This window comes from Salvelinus fontinalis, unplaced genomic scaffold (genome assembly GCF_029448725.1).
Source record: "Salvelinus fontinalis isolate EN_2023a unplaced genomic scaffold, ASM2944872v1 scaffold_0059, whole genome shotgun sequence".
NCBI lineage: Eukaryota > Metazoa > Chordata > Actinopteri > Salmoniformes > Salmonidae > Salvelinus > Salvelinus fontinalis.
In genome coordinates this window covers 406,278-422,371 of record NW_026600268.1, presented here as the reverse complement: position 1 = coordinate 422,371, position 16,094 = coordinate 406,278, and the positions used below count along the sequence as shown (strand labels likewise).

Sequence of the window (16,094 nt, the reverse complement as noted above, 5' to 3'; positions counted from 1 at the left end):
TGGATAGTATTTATTTAGTATTTAGTACTTTATTAGGATCCCCAACTAGCTGCTGCCAAGTCAGCGGCCACTCTTCCTGGGATCCAAACAGGAAACAAAACACAACATAGGACTGTTGGCCAATCAGTCTCTCTAAAGACATGGGCACCTGGTGGTTGTAGGCTGTGTAGCTATAGAGCTGGTGGTTGGAGCCAATAAGGCAGAGTAGCTATAGAGCTGGTGGTTGTAACCTATAAGGCTGTGTAGCTATAGAGCTGGTGGTTGGAGCCTATAAGGCTGTGTAGCTATAGAGCTGGTGGTTGGAGCCTATAAGTCTGTGTAACAATAGAGCTGTTGGTTGGAGCCAATAAGGCAGAGTAGCTATGGAGCTGTTGGTTGGAGCCTATAAGGCTGTGTAGCTATAGAGCTGGTGGTTGGAGCCTATAAGTCTGTGTAACAATAGAGCTGTTGGTTGGAGCCAATAAGGCAGAGTAGCTATAGAGCTGTTGGTTGGAGCCTATAAGGCTGTGTAGCTATAGAGCTGGTGGTTGGAGCCTATAAGTCTGTGTAACAATAGAGCTGTTGGTTGGAGCCAATAAGGCAGAGTAGCTATAGAGCTGTTGGTTGGAGCCTATAAGGCTGTGTAGCTATAGAGCTGGTGGTTGGAGCCTATAAGTCTGTGTAACAATAGAGCTGTTGGTTGGAGCCAATAAGGCAGAGTAGCTATAGAGCTGTTGGTTGGAGCCTATAAGGCTGTGTAGCTATAGAGCTGGTGGCTGTAACCTATAAGGCTGTGTAGCTATAGAGCTGATGGCTGTAACCTATAAGGCTGTGTAGCTATAGAGCTGATGGCTATAACCTATAAGGCTGTGTAGCTATAGAGCTGGTGGTTGGAGCCTATAAGGCTGTGTAGCTATAGAGCTGGTGGCTTTAACCTATAAGGCTGTTTTCTATACATGTAGAGCTGAAGTAGTGAAATAAATGGGCCTGACGTTTTATAGTTTTATAGGCCTGATTAAATGCCATGAGAGTTAAGGATTAAATGCCATGAGAGTTAAGGATTAAATGCCATGAGAGTTAAGGATTAAATGCCATGAGAGTTAAGGATTAAATGCCATGAGAGTTAAGGATTAAATACCATGAGAGTTAAGGATTAAATACCATGAGAGTTAAGGATTAAATGCCATGAGAGTTAAGGATTAAATGCCATGAGAGTTAAGGATTAAATGCCATGAGAGTTAAGGATTAAATGCCATGAGAGTTAAGGATTAAATGCCATGAGAGTTAAGGATTAAATGCCATGAGAGTTAAGGATTAAATGCCATGAGAGTTAAGGATTAAATGCCATGAGAGTTAAGGATTTTTGAGTGAGCAGTTACCGTGCGTTTTTGTCACCACCTGACCTTAGAGAGCCTTTTTATGTATCTAGTTGGTTTGGTCAGGGTATGATTTGGGGTGGGCATTCTATGTTTTATTTTCTATGTTTCTTTATTACCTATGTTTTGGCCGGGTATGGTTCTCAATCAGGGACAGCTGTCAATCATTGTCTCTGATTGGGAATCATTCTTAGGTAGCCCTTTTTCCAGTGGCGTGCCGTGGGCCTGGGGCCTGGGCCTTCAGTGAGGTACTACACAGTCCCACCCGAATTAATCCACCTCTTATTACCATCATTATGATGCCATGGCTCTAGACACTATACATTTAGACAGCAACGCAGTATAACCAGGCGTTGCGTCACCTTGAAATTGACAAATTGACATTTTTGGGTAAACAGTGTTTACCCAAAAACATGACACAATCAATGAGTCTTTTCAATATTTCCCTTCACCTTTTCATTGTGCAGCTCCGTTGCCCTGCGCGCTTGTTCGCTGAGCTGTAGATCCACTCCGGTGTCCCCAAAAGTTTTCAAAAGCACCATTGCTTGTAAGTGCCCAGCCGTACTTTGGTGTCTCGTTGCTGCCTTGGTTAGACAACTCAAGTTTGCAAAGCCAGTGTGGCTCCAAACACCAAATCGATCACTTGCAAATAATAGGCATTCCCAGCAGTACAGTTTGCAGTGCTTCTCGGAGCCTGTGAGCCATTGATAGCGCTCGTAGTTGAAACTTTGTAAGAGGCGGGCGACCTCTCCTTACAATGTCTAACTTTTCTTGAAAAGTTCATCTTGAGAATGGCGTTATAATTATATCCTCGACCAAATCGATATCTTCTCCTCCTTCCGCCATTGTGGGTTGAAAAAACAGCTTAGTAGTAAGCAAATTAATTTGTTTATCAAATTCAGTTTCCTAGATCTGCATAGACCTGCCCATAGGACCTGCCTCTCAATATTGGTAATCCAATCAAAAGACGTGCACGCACTACGCCTGCTAGCTGGCTCCTGTGTAACACTGGAGCCAGCCAGCTGGCGTACAATAGCCAACTCTAAAGCTGATTGGTTGACACAAAATTTTCATTTCCATTCCCTATAAGCTACAAGCGCCCGCACTGTTGATTCTGAAGGCCTGAGGGCAGATTTTAGACCCCTGGCAACACATGATGGCTGAATATGATTGGATAAAAGATCTAACATAAAGACATTACATTACATTTAAGTCATTTAGCAGACGCTCTTATCCAGAGCGACCTACAAATTGGAAAGTTCATACATATTCATCCTGGTCCCCCCGTGGGGAATGAACCCACAACCCTGGCGTTGCAAGCGCCATGCTCTACCAACTGAGCCACACGGGACCAGCCCTCCAAATCTCAACCTGGGGCTGGAAGCAGTGCAACCAAGAGGAAAGCTATGAAATGAAGAGTATAACTCTTACTCTGGGGAATAATTTAATACATATTTGTGGGAAAATATATTTAAAAATATATATATTCTGATGATGTTTAGGCCAGCAGAGAAGGCCTTGCTGGCCCTGACGGCCCACCACTGCCTTTTTCCCTATTTTCAGTGTGGGTAGTTAACTTTGTTTGTGGCACTATAGCCCTGTAAGCTTCACGGTTGTTTCTTTTGTTTGTTGTTTTGTTGGCGTCATTTTAAATAAAAAGGGAAATGTACGCTCACCACGCTGCACTTTGGTCTTCTTCCAACATCGGCCGTGACAGAACTACACACCACCAAGGGACCAAGCAGCGTGGCCGGGAGGAGCAGCGCTATCTGGAGGAATGGACATGGGAGGAGATATTGGAAGGCAAGGGAGCCTGAGCACAGGCTGGTGAATATCTTCTTCCAGCATCGGCAGTGACAGCTCTCCTCTTGACAACCATCTCCCTCTACGTAGACATTAAATATCAGGGCACAAAAAGTTTAAACGCACTTCTACTAGTGAGTGAGTCAAAATGTCTGGCCACTTACCTCTGCCAGTCCAGAGAAATCATAGAAACCTCACTATGACCTCACTTCCTGGATCTCATCATCGTCATGGCGACCTCCGTGTAGGGGAGAGACTGTGGTCAACCTAGAATAATCACCTCCTTCACCTCATAACTGCCCACAACGCCAGGGCTACCAAGGCCATGGCTACATCCAAATCCCAGCTCAGAGGGAAGAGAGAAGCTTGTTCAGCTGAAAGGGATCGGCATCATCCTAGTGTGTGTGTGGGCCAAAGGGCTGGAGAACTTATTATACTAGTACATGACTTCACAGTGTTGATGTATAAAATAAATACGAGAGGAAGAGAAAGTGGGTATGGGAGGGAGATAGAGGGAGGGAGAAAGAGAAAGTGGGTATGGGAGGGAGAGAGAGAAACTGAGCTGCACTTCCTAACCTCCTGCCCAATGTATGACCATATTAGAGAGACATATTTCCCTCAGATTACACAGATCCACAAAGAATTTGAAAACAAATCCAATTTTGATAAACTCCCATATCTACTGGGTGAAACACCACAGTGTGCCATCACAGCAGCAAGATTTGTGACCTGTTGCCACAAGAAAAGGACAACCAGTGAAGAACAAACACCATTGTAAATACAACCCATATTTATGCTTATTTATTTTAACTTGTGTGCTTTAACCATTTGTACATTGTTACAACACTGTATATATATAATATAACATTTGTAATGTCTTTATTGTTTTGAAACTTCTGTATGTGTAATGTTTACTGTTAATTTGTATTGTTTATTTCACTTTTGTATAATATCTAACTCACTTGCTTTGGCAATGTTAACACATGTTTCCCATGCCAATAAAGCCCCTTGAATTGAATTGAATTGAGAGAGAGAGAGAAAGTGGGTCTGGGAGGGAGAGAGAGGGAGAGAAAGAGGGTATGGGATGGAGAGAGAGGGAGAGAAAGTGGGTATGGGAGGGAGAGAGAGGGAGAGAAAGTGGGTATGGGAGGGAGGGAGAGAGAGGGAGGGAGAGAAAGAGGGAGAGGAGGACAACCAAATGAGAGTTAGTGAATAAGATGAGAAGACTGACAGTGAGAGAGAAAAAGAGAGGGAGAGAAACAGAAAAGGAGACTGCATTTCCTCAGCCCAACACTCACCAGCCCTGCCTGTCTGTTAGATCACTCATCCGCCCCACATGAGACAGACACCATCATCCCACGGAGGCCCTATGATGTTCAAGGCCTCTGTCTGCTTTCACTCACAGGACAGGCAATCACAGGGTATTAGTCTGTAATGACCCCCTGATAGGGACACACTCCCACACCACAGCAGCACAGGAAGTAATTTGGTGGTGATGACGCAGACAGACACACAAACACTAGAGAGACACACATGGGGACACACACAAGCATGCACGTAAACATGGACACACATACACACACATGAGCCATTTCGCTGCACCTTTTTTGTGTGTGTGCATGAGTGTCTGAGCGTGCAAACACACACATACACACACAATAGCGTGCAAACACACACATACACACAATAGCGAGGAAACACGCACGCAAGCAACCAGTTTAAAATGTGGCTCAAATACAGAACTCCCTAAACCACAAAATGACACAAATTAGCTTGAGTCACCATGCTTCTGTTGATGCATGTCTTTTGTGATGGCATCGCAATGGGGGGGATTATGTCTTAATTTCCCCAAGGTCTCGGAATAAGTTTGAAACGCTTAGTGTAAGTGAGGACTGGGAGACTGTATATTCTTCAGGTTAGGTTCTACTTTATGTGTTCTCTCCGGTGTGCTGGTACACAGATGACAGACAGATTCCAGTTGAGGTGGTTTAACAACGCTGAAGATAAACAGGCACAGAACAGCACAGCACAGTGTACGCTGTATAGATGGGATAAGGCACTGAATTGTCTGGCAACTTGCTTCAACCAAAGTGTGTGTGTGTGTGTGTGTGTGTGTGTGTGTGTGTGTGTGTGTGTGTGTGTGTGTGTGTGTGTGTGTGTGTGTGTGTGTGTGTGTGTGTGTGTGTGTGTGTGTGTGTGTGTGTGTGTGCAAAGAGAGAAATAAAGATACAATAGTGAGTGACAGGGTACAATCTCCAACACACATCTCTTCAAAACAATATGCATGACTATAACATAATGCGATACAGGACCATACAGTGCAATAGAATGTGACTGTACTAATTTGAGATCAAAGGGGTGCCCTGCACGTGTACTACAAAGCATAGCACTATCATCTCCAGTACTGGGCTACAACTGCACAATGAACTGGAATACTTCTAAACAGGGAAATACAATGTAATACCCATATAAATCAAATCAAAGTTTATTTGTCACGTGCGCCGAATACAACAGGTGTAGTAGACCTTACAGTGAAATGCCCTAAACAACAGTGCGATTTTTAATAAAAAAATTGGTATTAGGTAAACAATAGATAAGTAAAGAAATAAAAACAACAGTAAACAGACAGTGAAAAATAACAGTAGCGAGGCTATATACAGTAGCGAGGCTATATACAGTAGTGAGGCTATATACAGTAGTGAGGCTATATACAGTAGCGAGGCTATATACAGTAGTGAGGCTATATACAGTAGCGAGGCTATATAAAGTAGTGAGGCTATAACAGTAGCGAGGCTGTATACAGTAGCGAGGCTATATGCAGTAGCGAGGCTATATACAGTAGCGAGGCTATATACAGTAGCGAGGCTATATACAGGCACCGGTTGGTCGGGCTAATTGAGGTAGTATGTACATGTAGGTATGGTTAAAGTAACTATGCATATATGATAAACAGAGAGTAGCAGTAGCGTAAAAGAGGGGTTGGCGGGTGGTGGGTGGCGGGACACAATGCAGATAGTCCAGGTAGCCAATGTGCGGTAGCACTGGTTGGTCGGGCTAATTGAGGTAGTATGTACATGAATGTATAGTTAAAGTGACTACACATATATGAATAACAGAGACTAGCAGCGGCGTAAAAGAGGGGTTGGGGGGGGGGTGGACAATGCAAATAGTCCGGGTAGCCATTTGAATACTTGTTCAGGAGTCTTATGGCTTGGAGGTAAAAGCTGTTGAGAAGTCTTTTGGTCCTAGAGATGGTGCTACGGTACCGCCTGCCGTGCGGTAGTAGAGAGAACATTCTATGACTGGGGTGGCTGAGGTCTTTGACAGTTTTTAGGGCCTTCCTCTGACACCGCCTGGTGTAGAGGTCCTGGATGGCAGGCAGCTTAGCCCCAGTGATGTACTGGGCCGTACGCACTACCAACTGGCAGGTGTTTCACTGACATTTTCAATGTCCCTGATTGAGTCTGTAATACCACATGTTTCAAGCAGACCACCAGTCTCTGTTCCCAAGAACACTAATGCAACCTGTCTAAATGACTACAGACCCGTAGCACTCACATCCGTAACCATGAAGTGCTTTGAAATGCTGGTAATGGCTTACATTAACACCATTATCCCAGAAACAGTAGACCCACTCCAATTTGCATACCGCCCAAATAGATCCACAGATGATGCAGTCTCTATTGCACTCCACACTGCCCTTTCCCACTTGGACAAAAGGAACGCCTACGTGAGAATGCTATTAATTTATTACAGCTCAGCGTTCAACACCATAGTACCCTCAAAGCTCATCACTAAGCTAAGGATCCTGGCACTAAACACCTCCCTCTGGAACTGGATCCTGGACTTCCTGACGGGCCGTCCCCAGGTGGTGAGGGTAGGTAGCAACACATCTGCCACGCTGATCTTCAACACTGGAGCCCCTCAGGGGTGCGTGCTCAGTCCCCTCCTGTTCTCCCTGTTCACCCACAACTGCATGGCCAGGCACGACTCCAACACCATCATTAAGTTTGCAGACGACACAACAGTGGTAGGCCTAATCACCGACAACGACGAGACAGCCTATAGGGAGGAGGTCAGAGACCTGGCCGGGTGGTGCCAGAATAACAACCTATCCCTCAACATAATCAAGACAAAGGAGATGATTGTGGACTACAGGAAAAGGAGGACCGAGCATGCCCCCATTCTCATCGACGGGGCTGTAGTGTAGCAGGTTGAGAACTTCAAGTTCCTTGGTGTCCACATCACCAACAAACTAGAATCGTCCAAACACACCAAGACAATCGTGAACAGGGCACGACAAAGCCTATTCCCCCTCAGGAAACTAAAAAGATTTGTCATGGGTCCTCAGATCCTCAAAAGGTTCAACAGCTGTGTCGTGTCTTTGGCTTTGCCGGATTAATTGCTATGACATGCTATTCTATAAAATAATTTTCTCCGTAATTAATATTACCTGATTGAACTAATCATGTAAATGTAATTAACTAGAGAGGGACACCACGAAATAATATTTATAGAGCTGTTATCTTCCGAATAAACTCTTAAAGATTTAGTAATATTTTACATCAATAGCAGTCAACATTAATCGTCATCTTATTCAGTCTCATCTGAAAGTTGTAAATCCTTGGTTATCTGCAAGAATCCTGGCTAACAAGTTGAATCAGCAATACAAAATTGGGTTTAATTATTTATTTACTAAATACCTAACTAATCACACAGAATCACACATACACAATTAAATCATAACTTGATTACAAATTGCCGTCATAAAGAAAAACGTCCCTAGCGGGCGGAACAGATATGACAGCTTGTTACACAAAGGAAAGGGGGCTGGGTTTTAGTTAAAGAGCGGGAGACTGGAACAGAGGCGAAGCTGTGCTATCGTAAATACAGTATCTTATGCATTCTAAATTACCGCCCATTTGGAAAAGGAAAATGCAATAAATATTTACTCTGAGCTGCGCTTCAGTAGGTTGGTGGTAGATGGAAGACCGTGTTGCCAAACCGAGTCCTCTGTCCTTTGAAGAATGTCTCTGGTGGTCACTGGATACGTTGTAGTAACATCGTTGTGTAGTAGACGGGATACTCTGACTGTCCTTCCTAACCTGCGTTTGTAGCAGCTGTTGCTAACTCAACGGCTAGGAGGTATCACTTCTGTAGTGAATACGAGTTCAAAGTTCATACCATTCACAACCAAAGTTCATGCTGATGTTGGCTTAGTTCTGTAGTTATTATCTGAACCATTCTGACATGGGATCGTCACCCTCATCTCCTCGGAACAGAAGGTTATATTTTTGTCAATGGCTTTATATAGTGGAGGGAGAGGGGTGTGTCTGAAAAGTTTGTAACCCATGTCTCTTCACAGGGGCGGGCCCCTGGTTGAGCAGAGGCCCAAACTTATGAAAACCCAAATCTCTCATTTGGAAGCTAAAATTACATTTCATCTCTTCACAAATAATTTAATATTCAAACATTTCAATTAAACAACAATTCCATGTGAATCAGATACCTCTGATGTTTAGACTTTCCACAGTAGAGTTTATGTCATTCTATCATTGATGAGAATGTGTCAGAGGGAAACCGAACTGACATAATATACCTTAAGTACCACCGCATATGTTCAGTTGGTCGGATTACCAGAATATAGTTCATTTCCCCCCAACTTCTGATGTTCCCAGAATCTCTATGTTAACCAAAGGGGCTTTCTAATGTCACATCAGTAGGGAAGAGGAACGGGGGAGGGGGGAAAGAGGTATTTATGACTGTCATAAACCTACCCCCAGGCCAACGTCATGACAGCTGCAACATCGAGAGCATCCTGACTGGTTGCATCACTGCCTGGTACGGAAACTGCTCGGCCTCCGTGATGTACCATACACCCATACAATTACAGGGCATATAAACAACGCACAGGGGGACATTATCCTTTACAAATACAGGGTTACATGTCCCAAATGATATGACAACCAAAACAGAGCTAGCCATCTCAAGATAGCTGGCTCGCAGTAGAAACTACTAAATAGCATAACCATAAATATTACATAAACACCTGAAAGATACGAAATATGTACTTACATATCAACAAGGACGCACACTGGCCTTGTCTAACACAATGTAAGCGAACTGGTGGGAAAACACAAGGATGGCTGGAACTTTCTCTCACTTGACTTCTCTGCAGCTGATCTTCTTCTCTGAGCTGGAGATCGCCCAGCATGCCCTGCTCCAACTTCACCGGTGGGCGGAGCTACAGCTCCAATATGATGAACTACCATTACTGACATGATTAACTGCAAATACTTCACAGTCTTTTGGACACTTAGTGTGCATCCCAAATGACACTGTTTTGGGATGTAGACCTAGTCTTTGCTGCATTTTCTGTTATTCCTTGAAGACAAGCAGACTGGCCTTTTTCATGTTGGCTCAGCCTATGATAAATGTTTACTCTGTCGATCCTCTCATGTGTGTCAGTGTGTCAACGAGCCGTCCTTAACTGACATTATCAGACTAGGAGAAATGCAAGCACTTGACCCGTCTGTCCATACATGAGTGTGCGCACACACGCTGAGAAGACAATCACATGAGAACACACGCACACACACGCGCACCCACCCACACACACACACACACACACACACACACACACACACACACACACACACACACACACACACACACACACACACACACACACACACACACACACACACACACAGGAACCAGACTTAATCCCCCTGGGAGGGTGATCAGGGTAGCTCCCAGCTAACGCTAATCCCATAAACAAACAGTAGTTTGTGAGGAGGGGAAAGGCATTGTCTCTTGGGCTCACCTGGTTATATGTACTAGACCTGGGTTCAATTAGTAGTCGTTTTCTTACAATTACTTAAGCTGTGGTTGATTGAGATTGTCTGGCGCTGTGGAACCAACGGAGTACTTGCAAAAGTGCAAACCCTGCCCATCTAGCACTTCAGACAGGCTCTGACAAACGCTGAAAGTATTTGAAAGGACACATATATTATTTGAACTCAGGTGTGTTTATGTACGCTACAGGTAGAACGTTGGAACAGGCAACAGGATTAGAGCAGGATATCCATAACACAACTGTCGACAAATAGTTGCTGGAACCTCTCATTTGAATGATATGCGGATCAACGTTCAGGTGTCACATTCACCACCCACGTTTGAGTGGGAGACTGATTTATATGGATTGTGTGTGTGTGTGTGTGTGTGTGTGTGTGTGTGTGTGTGTGTGTGTGTGTGTGTGTGTGTGTGTGTGTGTGTGTGTGTGTGTGTGTGTGTGTGTGTGTGTGTGTGTACAGTGTGTGTACATTGTGTGTGTGTACAGTGTATTTGTACATGTTTTAGTATACTGTGATTACCAAAAGTCCTTACAAGAATAGTAAACCAACAAAAATTCAGAGAAGTGAGTAAGTCCTCACTTAAGTTAGGTTTAGAGTTAAGGTTAGAATTAGGGTTAGTGGTTAGGTTTAGGGGTTAAGGTTAGAGTTAGGGTTAGTGGTTAGGTTTAGGGGTTAAGGTTAGAGTTAGGTTTAGGGGTTAAGGTTAGAGTTAGGGTTAGTGGTTAGGTTTAGGGGTTAAGGTTAGAGTTAGGTTTAGGGGTTAAGGTTAGAGTTAGGTTTAGGGGTTAGAGTTAGAGTTAGGTTTAGGGGTTAAGGTTAGAGTTAGGGTTAGGTTTAGGGGTTAAGGTTAGAGTTAGGGTTAGGTTTAGGGGTTAGGGGAAAGGGTTAGGTTTAGTGGTTAGGTTTAGGGGTTAAGGTTAGAGTTATGTTTAGGGGTTAAGGTTAGAGTTAGGGTTAGTGGTTAGGTTTAGAGTTAGGTTTAGGGGTTAAGGTTAGAGTTAGAGTTAGGTTTAGGGGTTAAGGTTAGAGTTAGGTTTAGGGGTTAAGGTTAGAGTTAGGGTTAGGTTTAGGGGTTAGGGGAAAGGGTTAGGGATGCTGGTCTCCATAAAGTCCTCACAAGTATAGTAAGACATTGCTGATTCAGATGGGTTGGGTCTCTGTGGTTCTGTAAAGAATTTCCCATTAAATTAGCAATTTTCTCATTTTCTAATGTTGGGAAATTTCCCCTCCCCCGCTCCTCTGCCCCCATCCTCCTGCTGTTGCACAAGCAGAATCTACTGACACCTAGCGGTAGTATGAGTAATAGCACACTGGTTACGTTTTAAATTGTATGTCGTCTCACGGTCAGGGAAGGGTTCAATTAGACTGTTTCTCAAGTAGGCCTACAACGCTGATGTTAGCAGCAGAACAAACTCCAATCACAGGTAAAGAGTAGTTCAATAGTTACAACAGCATAGCTAACAGTTAGTTAACTAACTAGTTGGCTGAGTTAGCCTACATCCGCTATGCTCAGCTGATAGCCCATATACTGCCCTCTCTATGAGCAGTAGCCTAGGCTAGGTAGCTTGCTGACAGTGGGATGAGTGTCTTTGAGCACCTGCCTCTCCAAAGGTATGTGCACAGCCCTGTATCCAATATATGTAAGCACCCACACACACGTGAATGATATATGCTTTAAGCCAGACATCCCAATCATGGGACATTACATTACAGTGGTTGGCCGGGCACTCTCAGTGTTAACAGACCTGGTTCAATCTGTAGCCATGTTCTGTTCCAACAGACATGGTTCAATCTGTAGCCAATGCCTGGAGCGGTTTGGCAGGTGATAACACATAGCAGGTCTGAGCATGTTACTAGCACTACTGAATCTCTGGAATTAGGCTAGTCTATAACACTACATAAACATTGGGATTTTATTTACACTTCCAGATGATGTTAACAGCGACTACTTACTATAATCAAGCCATCGAGATACAACTGTTTCCTGTGTTCTGTCTCCATGAAACAAGCACCCTAATAAATTATCAAATGAGTATTAGACTATAGAATCCAGCCATATGTTCTCTGGGTAAATTCTATGAATCCTCTTTCTCTGGCCCAAAAAATTAAACGAACCACAATACCACGAATCTTCAACAATATGCTATTCTCTTGCCCCCTCACTTTTCCCTGCCTGTACTGCTTGCTCCCTGTATTTTTAAAGTTGAATTGAGTCCAAAAACATCCATGGATAATGTGGAGAGAGAGAGAGAGAGAGAGAGAGAGAGAGAGAGAGAGAGAGAGAGAGAGATATTGGGCTAAGACCAACCCCCCTGGATGTTTCATGTTAGGTTCTGCTGCGCCGGTGTCTTGCTTGTCAGTTCTCTTTTGTGCGGTGGTTAGTGTGGATTCTCTTCAGCGCATTGATAATATCTCTCCACATAATAATCAAGGTAGGTTTATTTCATATCTGTATTCACAGATGCAATGTCGAAGTGCTGCTCTATGTTAATAGAAAGTGTTTTACCAATACGCGGTCATTGGATGCGTTGCTTTTACGCGCTCGAATTGCGTCTTTATGTCTGTTGGAAAAGATAAGGGTGTCTGCAGTGTGCTGAATCTCTTCTCAGAACATGTTTTGAATTCGGTTTCATCCAATTTCACTTTCTGTTTATTAGATTTCGTTTGACATGTATGTAGCCTATGCCACTTTGTGTGGTATGCACAGGCCGTTAACTTATTTTTGGTCTGTGGACCGTGGGAACTTTACAGACCATGCACATTCCAATGAGACGTTATTGGGGTAATCAGCGTACGGCAATTAGGCTGAATTTAGACAGGCAGTCCAATCTTTTGACCAATTAGATCAGTTCTGAAAAAGATCTGATGTGATTGGGGTAATTACCGGTCAATGGGCTGAATTGGAAATGGAGGCATATGAGCACAATACGTTGAAAATACGTCTATGAACCTATTTTGCTTAGTGGGATGTGATTCCATGGCAATGTGCAGTGAGATACAACAACTGTCATATTTTTAAGAACAGTTACAGACTTATCTATATGTATCCTATTATATCCAGGCTATATTGTGGAATTTGTGTAGGCTAGGCATTTTTTTGTTGCTTGTTTGAAACACAGAAATCCTTTTAAATGTAGTATTCTAATTCCTAGCAATTCTATAGTTTGAACCTTGAAACTTCACGTTTGTTGCCCCAATTTCATTGGCTACAGATTAGATTTGAGTTAACGTTTCCAGACGAGACCATTTTTAAAATCTTAACATATGACTCAAGGCAGGAAAAAAATCAATTCTCAAAACACAAGACTCAAAGGAATGCGACCCTTGATCACGCTTAATGGTTTTCTTACATAAACATTATCTGATCAAAGACATTCTCCACTCTGGTTTCGATTTCTTTTGACAAGACATTATTTATGAAAGTATATGCATTCCAGATTAAATTCCATACATTTTACACTGATTTCGTTCTGGAAACATGAGCAACTCAAATTTTCTCCAACCTACTGACATTTCACCCCGACTGTGCTATGACGAAGTTGGCAGGTGAAAGTGTCCGCGTGTGCCAACTTTACGCACGCACTGTTATGAAGCTGAATGTCTAATATCGTTAACATGATTAACTTACTCTTTAAACATAATTAAGGTAGTTCAGGAAAGAGCTTGAAACATTTCACATGGCCTCTTTGGGTACTCGCTAACTCAGTCAAAACTTTTACACCAAGTGGTGTTGTCACTGTGTTTTAAACTAAGCGCATGTGTCGCTATCTCAATGTCGACTCTGCTCCACACTTCCCATAAGCCCAATGTTTTAATGAAAAATGAATCACTATAGCAAACGTTTTAGGGCAACGAATTAAAGAGTGCATTCAATAGACTAATTTAATTAAAATTAAAATGTAGATAAATGTTTAGAGTTATTTTTTATTTGTTTGTTTATTTGTTTTTCATTATGTATTTGTAATTAGTCATACTGTACTGTTCTCACCCTAATGTCCTCTGTATTATTTAATTTACAGGAGTTGGACAATAAGCGGCTCAGTCAAGACCCCTCCAAACAGAGCACACGAGCACCCCCTAGTGGCAGTGACAAGCATAACACCTGTGATCAGATACGTGGGGAAATAGAACCTGGCCCAGGTGCAACGAACATCTTCTTGTCTATTGGATTATTGTTCTGTCATTCTATGGAGCGAAACTCACAGAGAGCCCCCATACCAACTGGTATTGATCGGTAACTGAAGCATGACACGTTCAACGATGCGTTAATTAATAACTAGAATAAGGTATTAAAGAGTCAACCAAAGAGTTCACTAAAGAAGGCTTAACCAACTGTAGAGAAGCATGGAGATGGAAGCCTCCCGTGCTGCCTACGCTGGGGCCTTCCCCACTGAATCTATAGACTCTCTACCCATCAACACCTCCTCTCCAAGCCTGCTCCAATTCTTCTGGGATTACCAGAACAATGACGTCATTGTGACCCACTACAACTACACAGGCAAGCTCCAGACAGACCGGTATCGTGAGGGGTTAAAACCTGAAGCCATAGCCTTCCTGGTAGTGTGTCTTCTTATCATCCTGGAGAATGCTGTGGTTCTAATAGCCATCTGGACCAATAAGAAGTTCCACCTGCCCATGTACTATCTCCTAGGTAACCGTTGTTGTTTTTGTCCTACATCCACCCCCCTTTCTTCAGAGGACAACTTTATTACTATGACTATACTTTATATAACTTTAAAAAAAAATGTTATGATACAATATAATACCAAAAAAATCCACCATATGCAAATCCATTAATTTTCTATTTTTTCTTCCTAGGTAACCTGACTCTGTCGGACCTGCTGGCCGGTGTCACCTACATGGCCAACATCATCATGTCTGGTCCTAATACACTGAGACTAACTCCAATACTCTGGTTTCTGAGGGAAGGAGGCGTCTTTATCACATTAGCCGCCTCCGTCATCAGCCTATTGGCCATCGCTATAGAACGCCACGTTACCATGGTGACAATGAAACCATACCACGGGGCAAAGAAGGGTCGGATGCTGGCTCTGATCGGGGGGAGCTGGGCGTTAGCAGGGCTGCTGGGGGTGCTCCCCGTCCTGGGCTGGAACTGTATGGGTCGTCTGGACCGCTGTTCCACGGTTCTCCCGCTCTACGCCAAGTCTTACATCCTGTGCTGCGTGTCCGTGTTCAGCGGCGTGCTCCTCGCCATCGTCGTTCTCTACGCCCGCGTCTTCCGTATCGTGCGCACTAACACCCAGCGCCAACGCCTCGGAGGAGCAAAGGGAAGTCTTCGCAAAGGCCTCGCCAGGAAATCCCAGAAGTACATGGCGCTCCTCAAGACAGTCACTATTGTACTCGGCGTCTTCATCGCTTGTTGGTTGCCGCTCTTCCTCCTCCTCGGCCTAGACTCATTCTGCCCTGCCCGCCGCTGCCGACTGCTCCTCAAGGCGGACTACTTCCTGGGCGTTGCCATGGTGAACTCGCTCCTCAACCCCATAATATACACCCTGACCAGCAAAGACATGCGTCGCGCTATTCTAAAACTGCTCTGCCGCCCGTGTCTCATGACCAAGGACGGGCGGGTGAAGAGGATGGGGATGCCGTTCCTGGAGTGTAGCTTCAGTAAGACGGAGGTGGCAGCGCAGAAGCTGGAAGGCCTGGAGACGACGATCTCCTCTGGGAACATCATCACGGCTCAGTCACCCATAAAGACTCTCTACCCCAAGCTCTTCAAGGTCTAACGAGCCTAAAGTGGATAGCTCTGTGATGGACAGGGAACTTCCTATAGAACATGGACAACATAAGTGCTCCTGAAAAGCAGGCCTGAGGAACCCTTTGGGCAGCTCTGTGTTTGAGAGAGTAAACCACAGAATTAGGGGCTTTGTCCCTTCAAGTAATTGTATTTCTATGGAGTGAACTTCATATTGAAGTGGTGGACAACAGGAGTGTTCAATATGGCCACCTGAAAACTGCATCACTTCCTGTTTGGCAACTCCACTCCGATGGCCTCCGGCAGACTAGCCTATATCTATAGCTCTCTTCTGGCCAATGAACTAAGCCTAAGAGCAAACCC

At 44.0% G+C, this 16,094-nt stretch overlaps 1 protein-coding gene across 1 annotated transcript; it reads left to right on the top strand.

The window, feature by feature from the left end:
* Positions 1-12,363: 12,363 nt before the first annotated feature.
* LOC129842653 (sphingosine 1-phosphate receptor 1-like) lies at positions 12,364-15,772 on the top strand. Its single transcript, XM_055911278.1, has 3 exons — positions 12,364-12,447; positions 14,035-14,666; positions 14,834-15,772. The coding sequence occupies exons 2-3, from the start codon at positions 14,360-14,362 to the stop codon at positions 15,760-15,762; spliced, it is 1,236 nt and encodes a 411-aa protein (XP_055767253.1). The 5' UTR covers positions 12,364-12,447; positions 14,035-14,359; the 3' UTR covers positions 15,763-15,772.
* Positions 15,773-16,094: the final 322 nt, after the last annotated feature.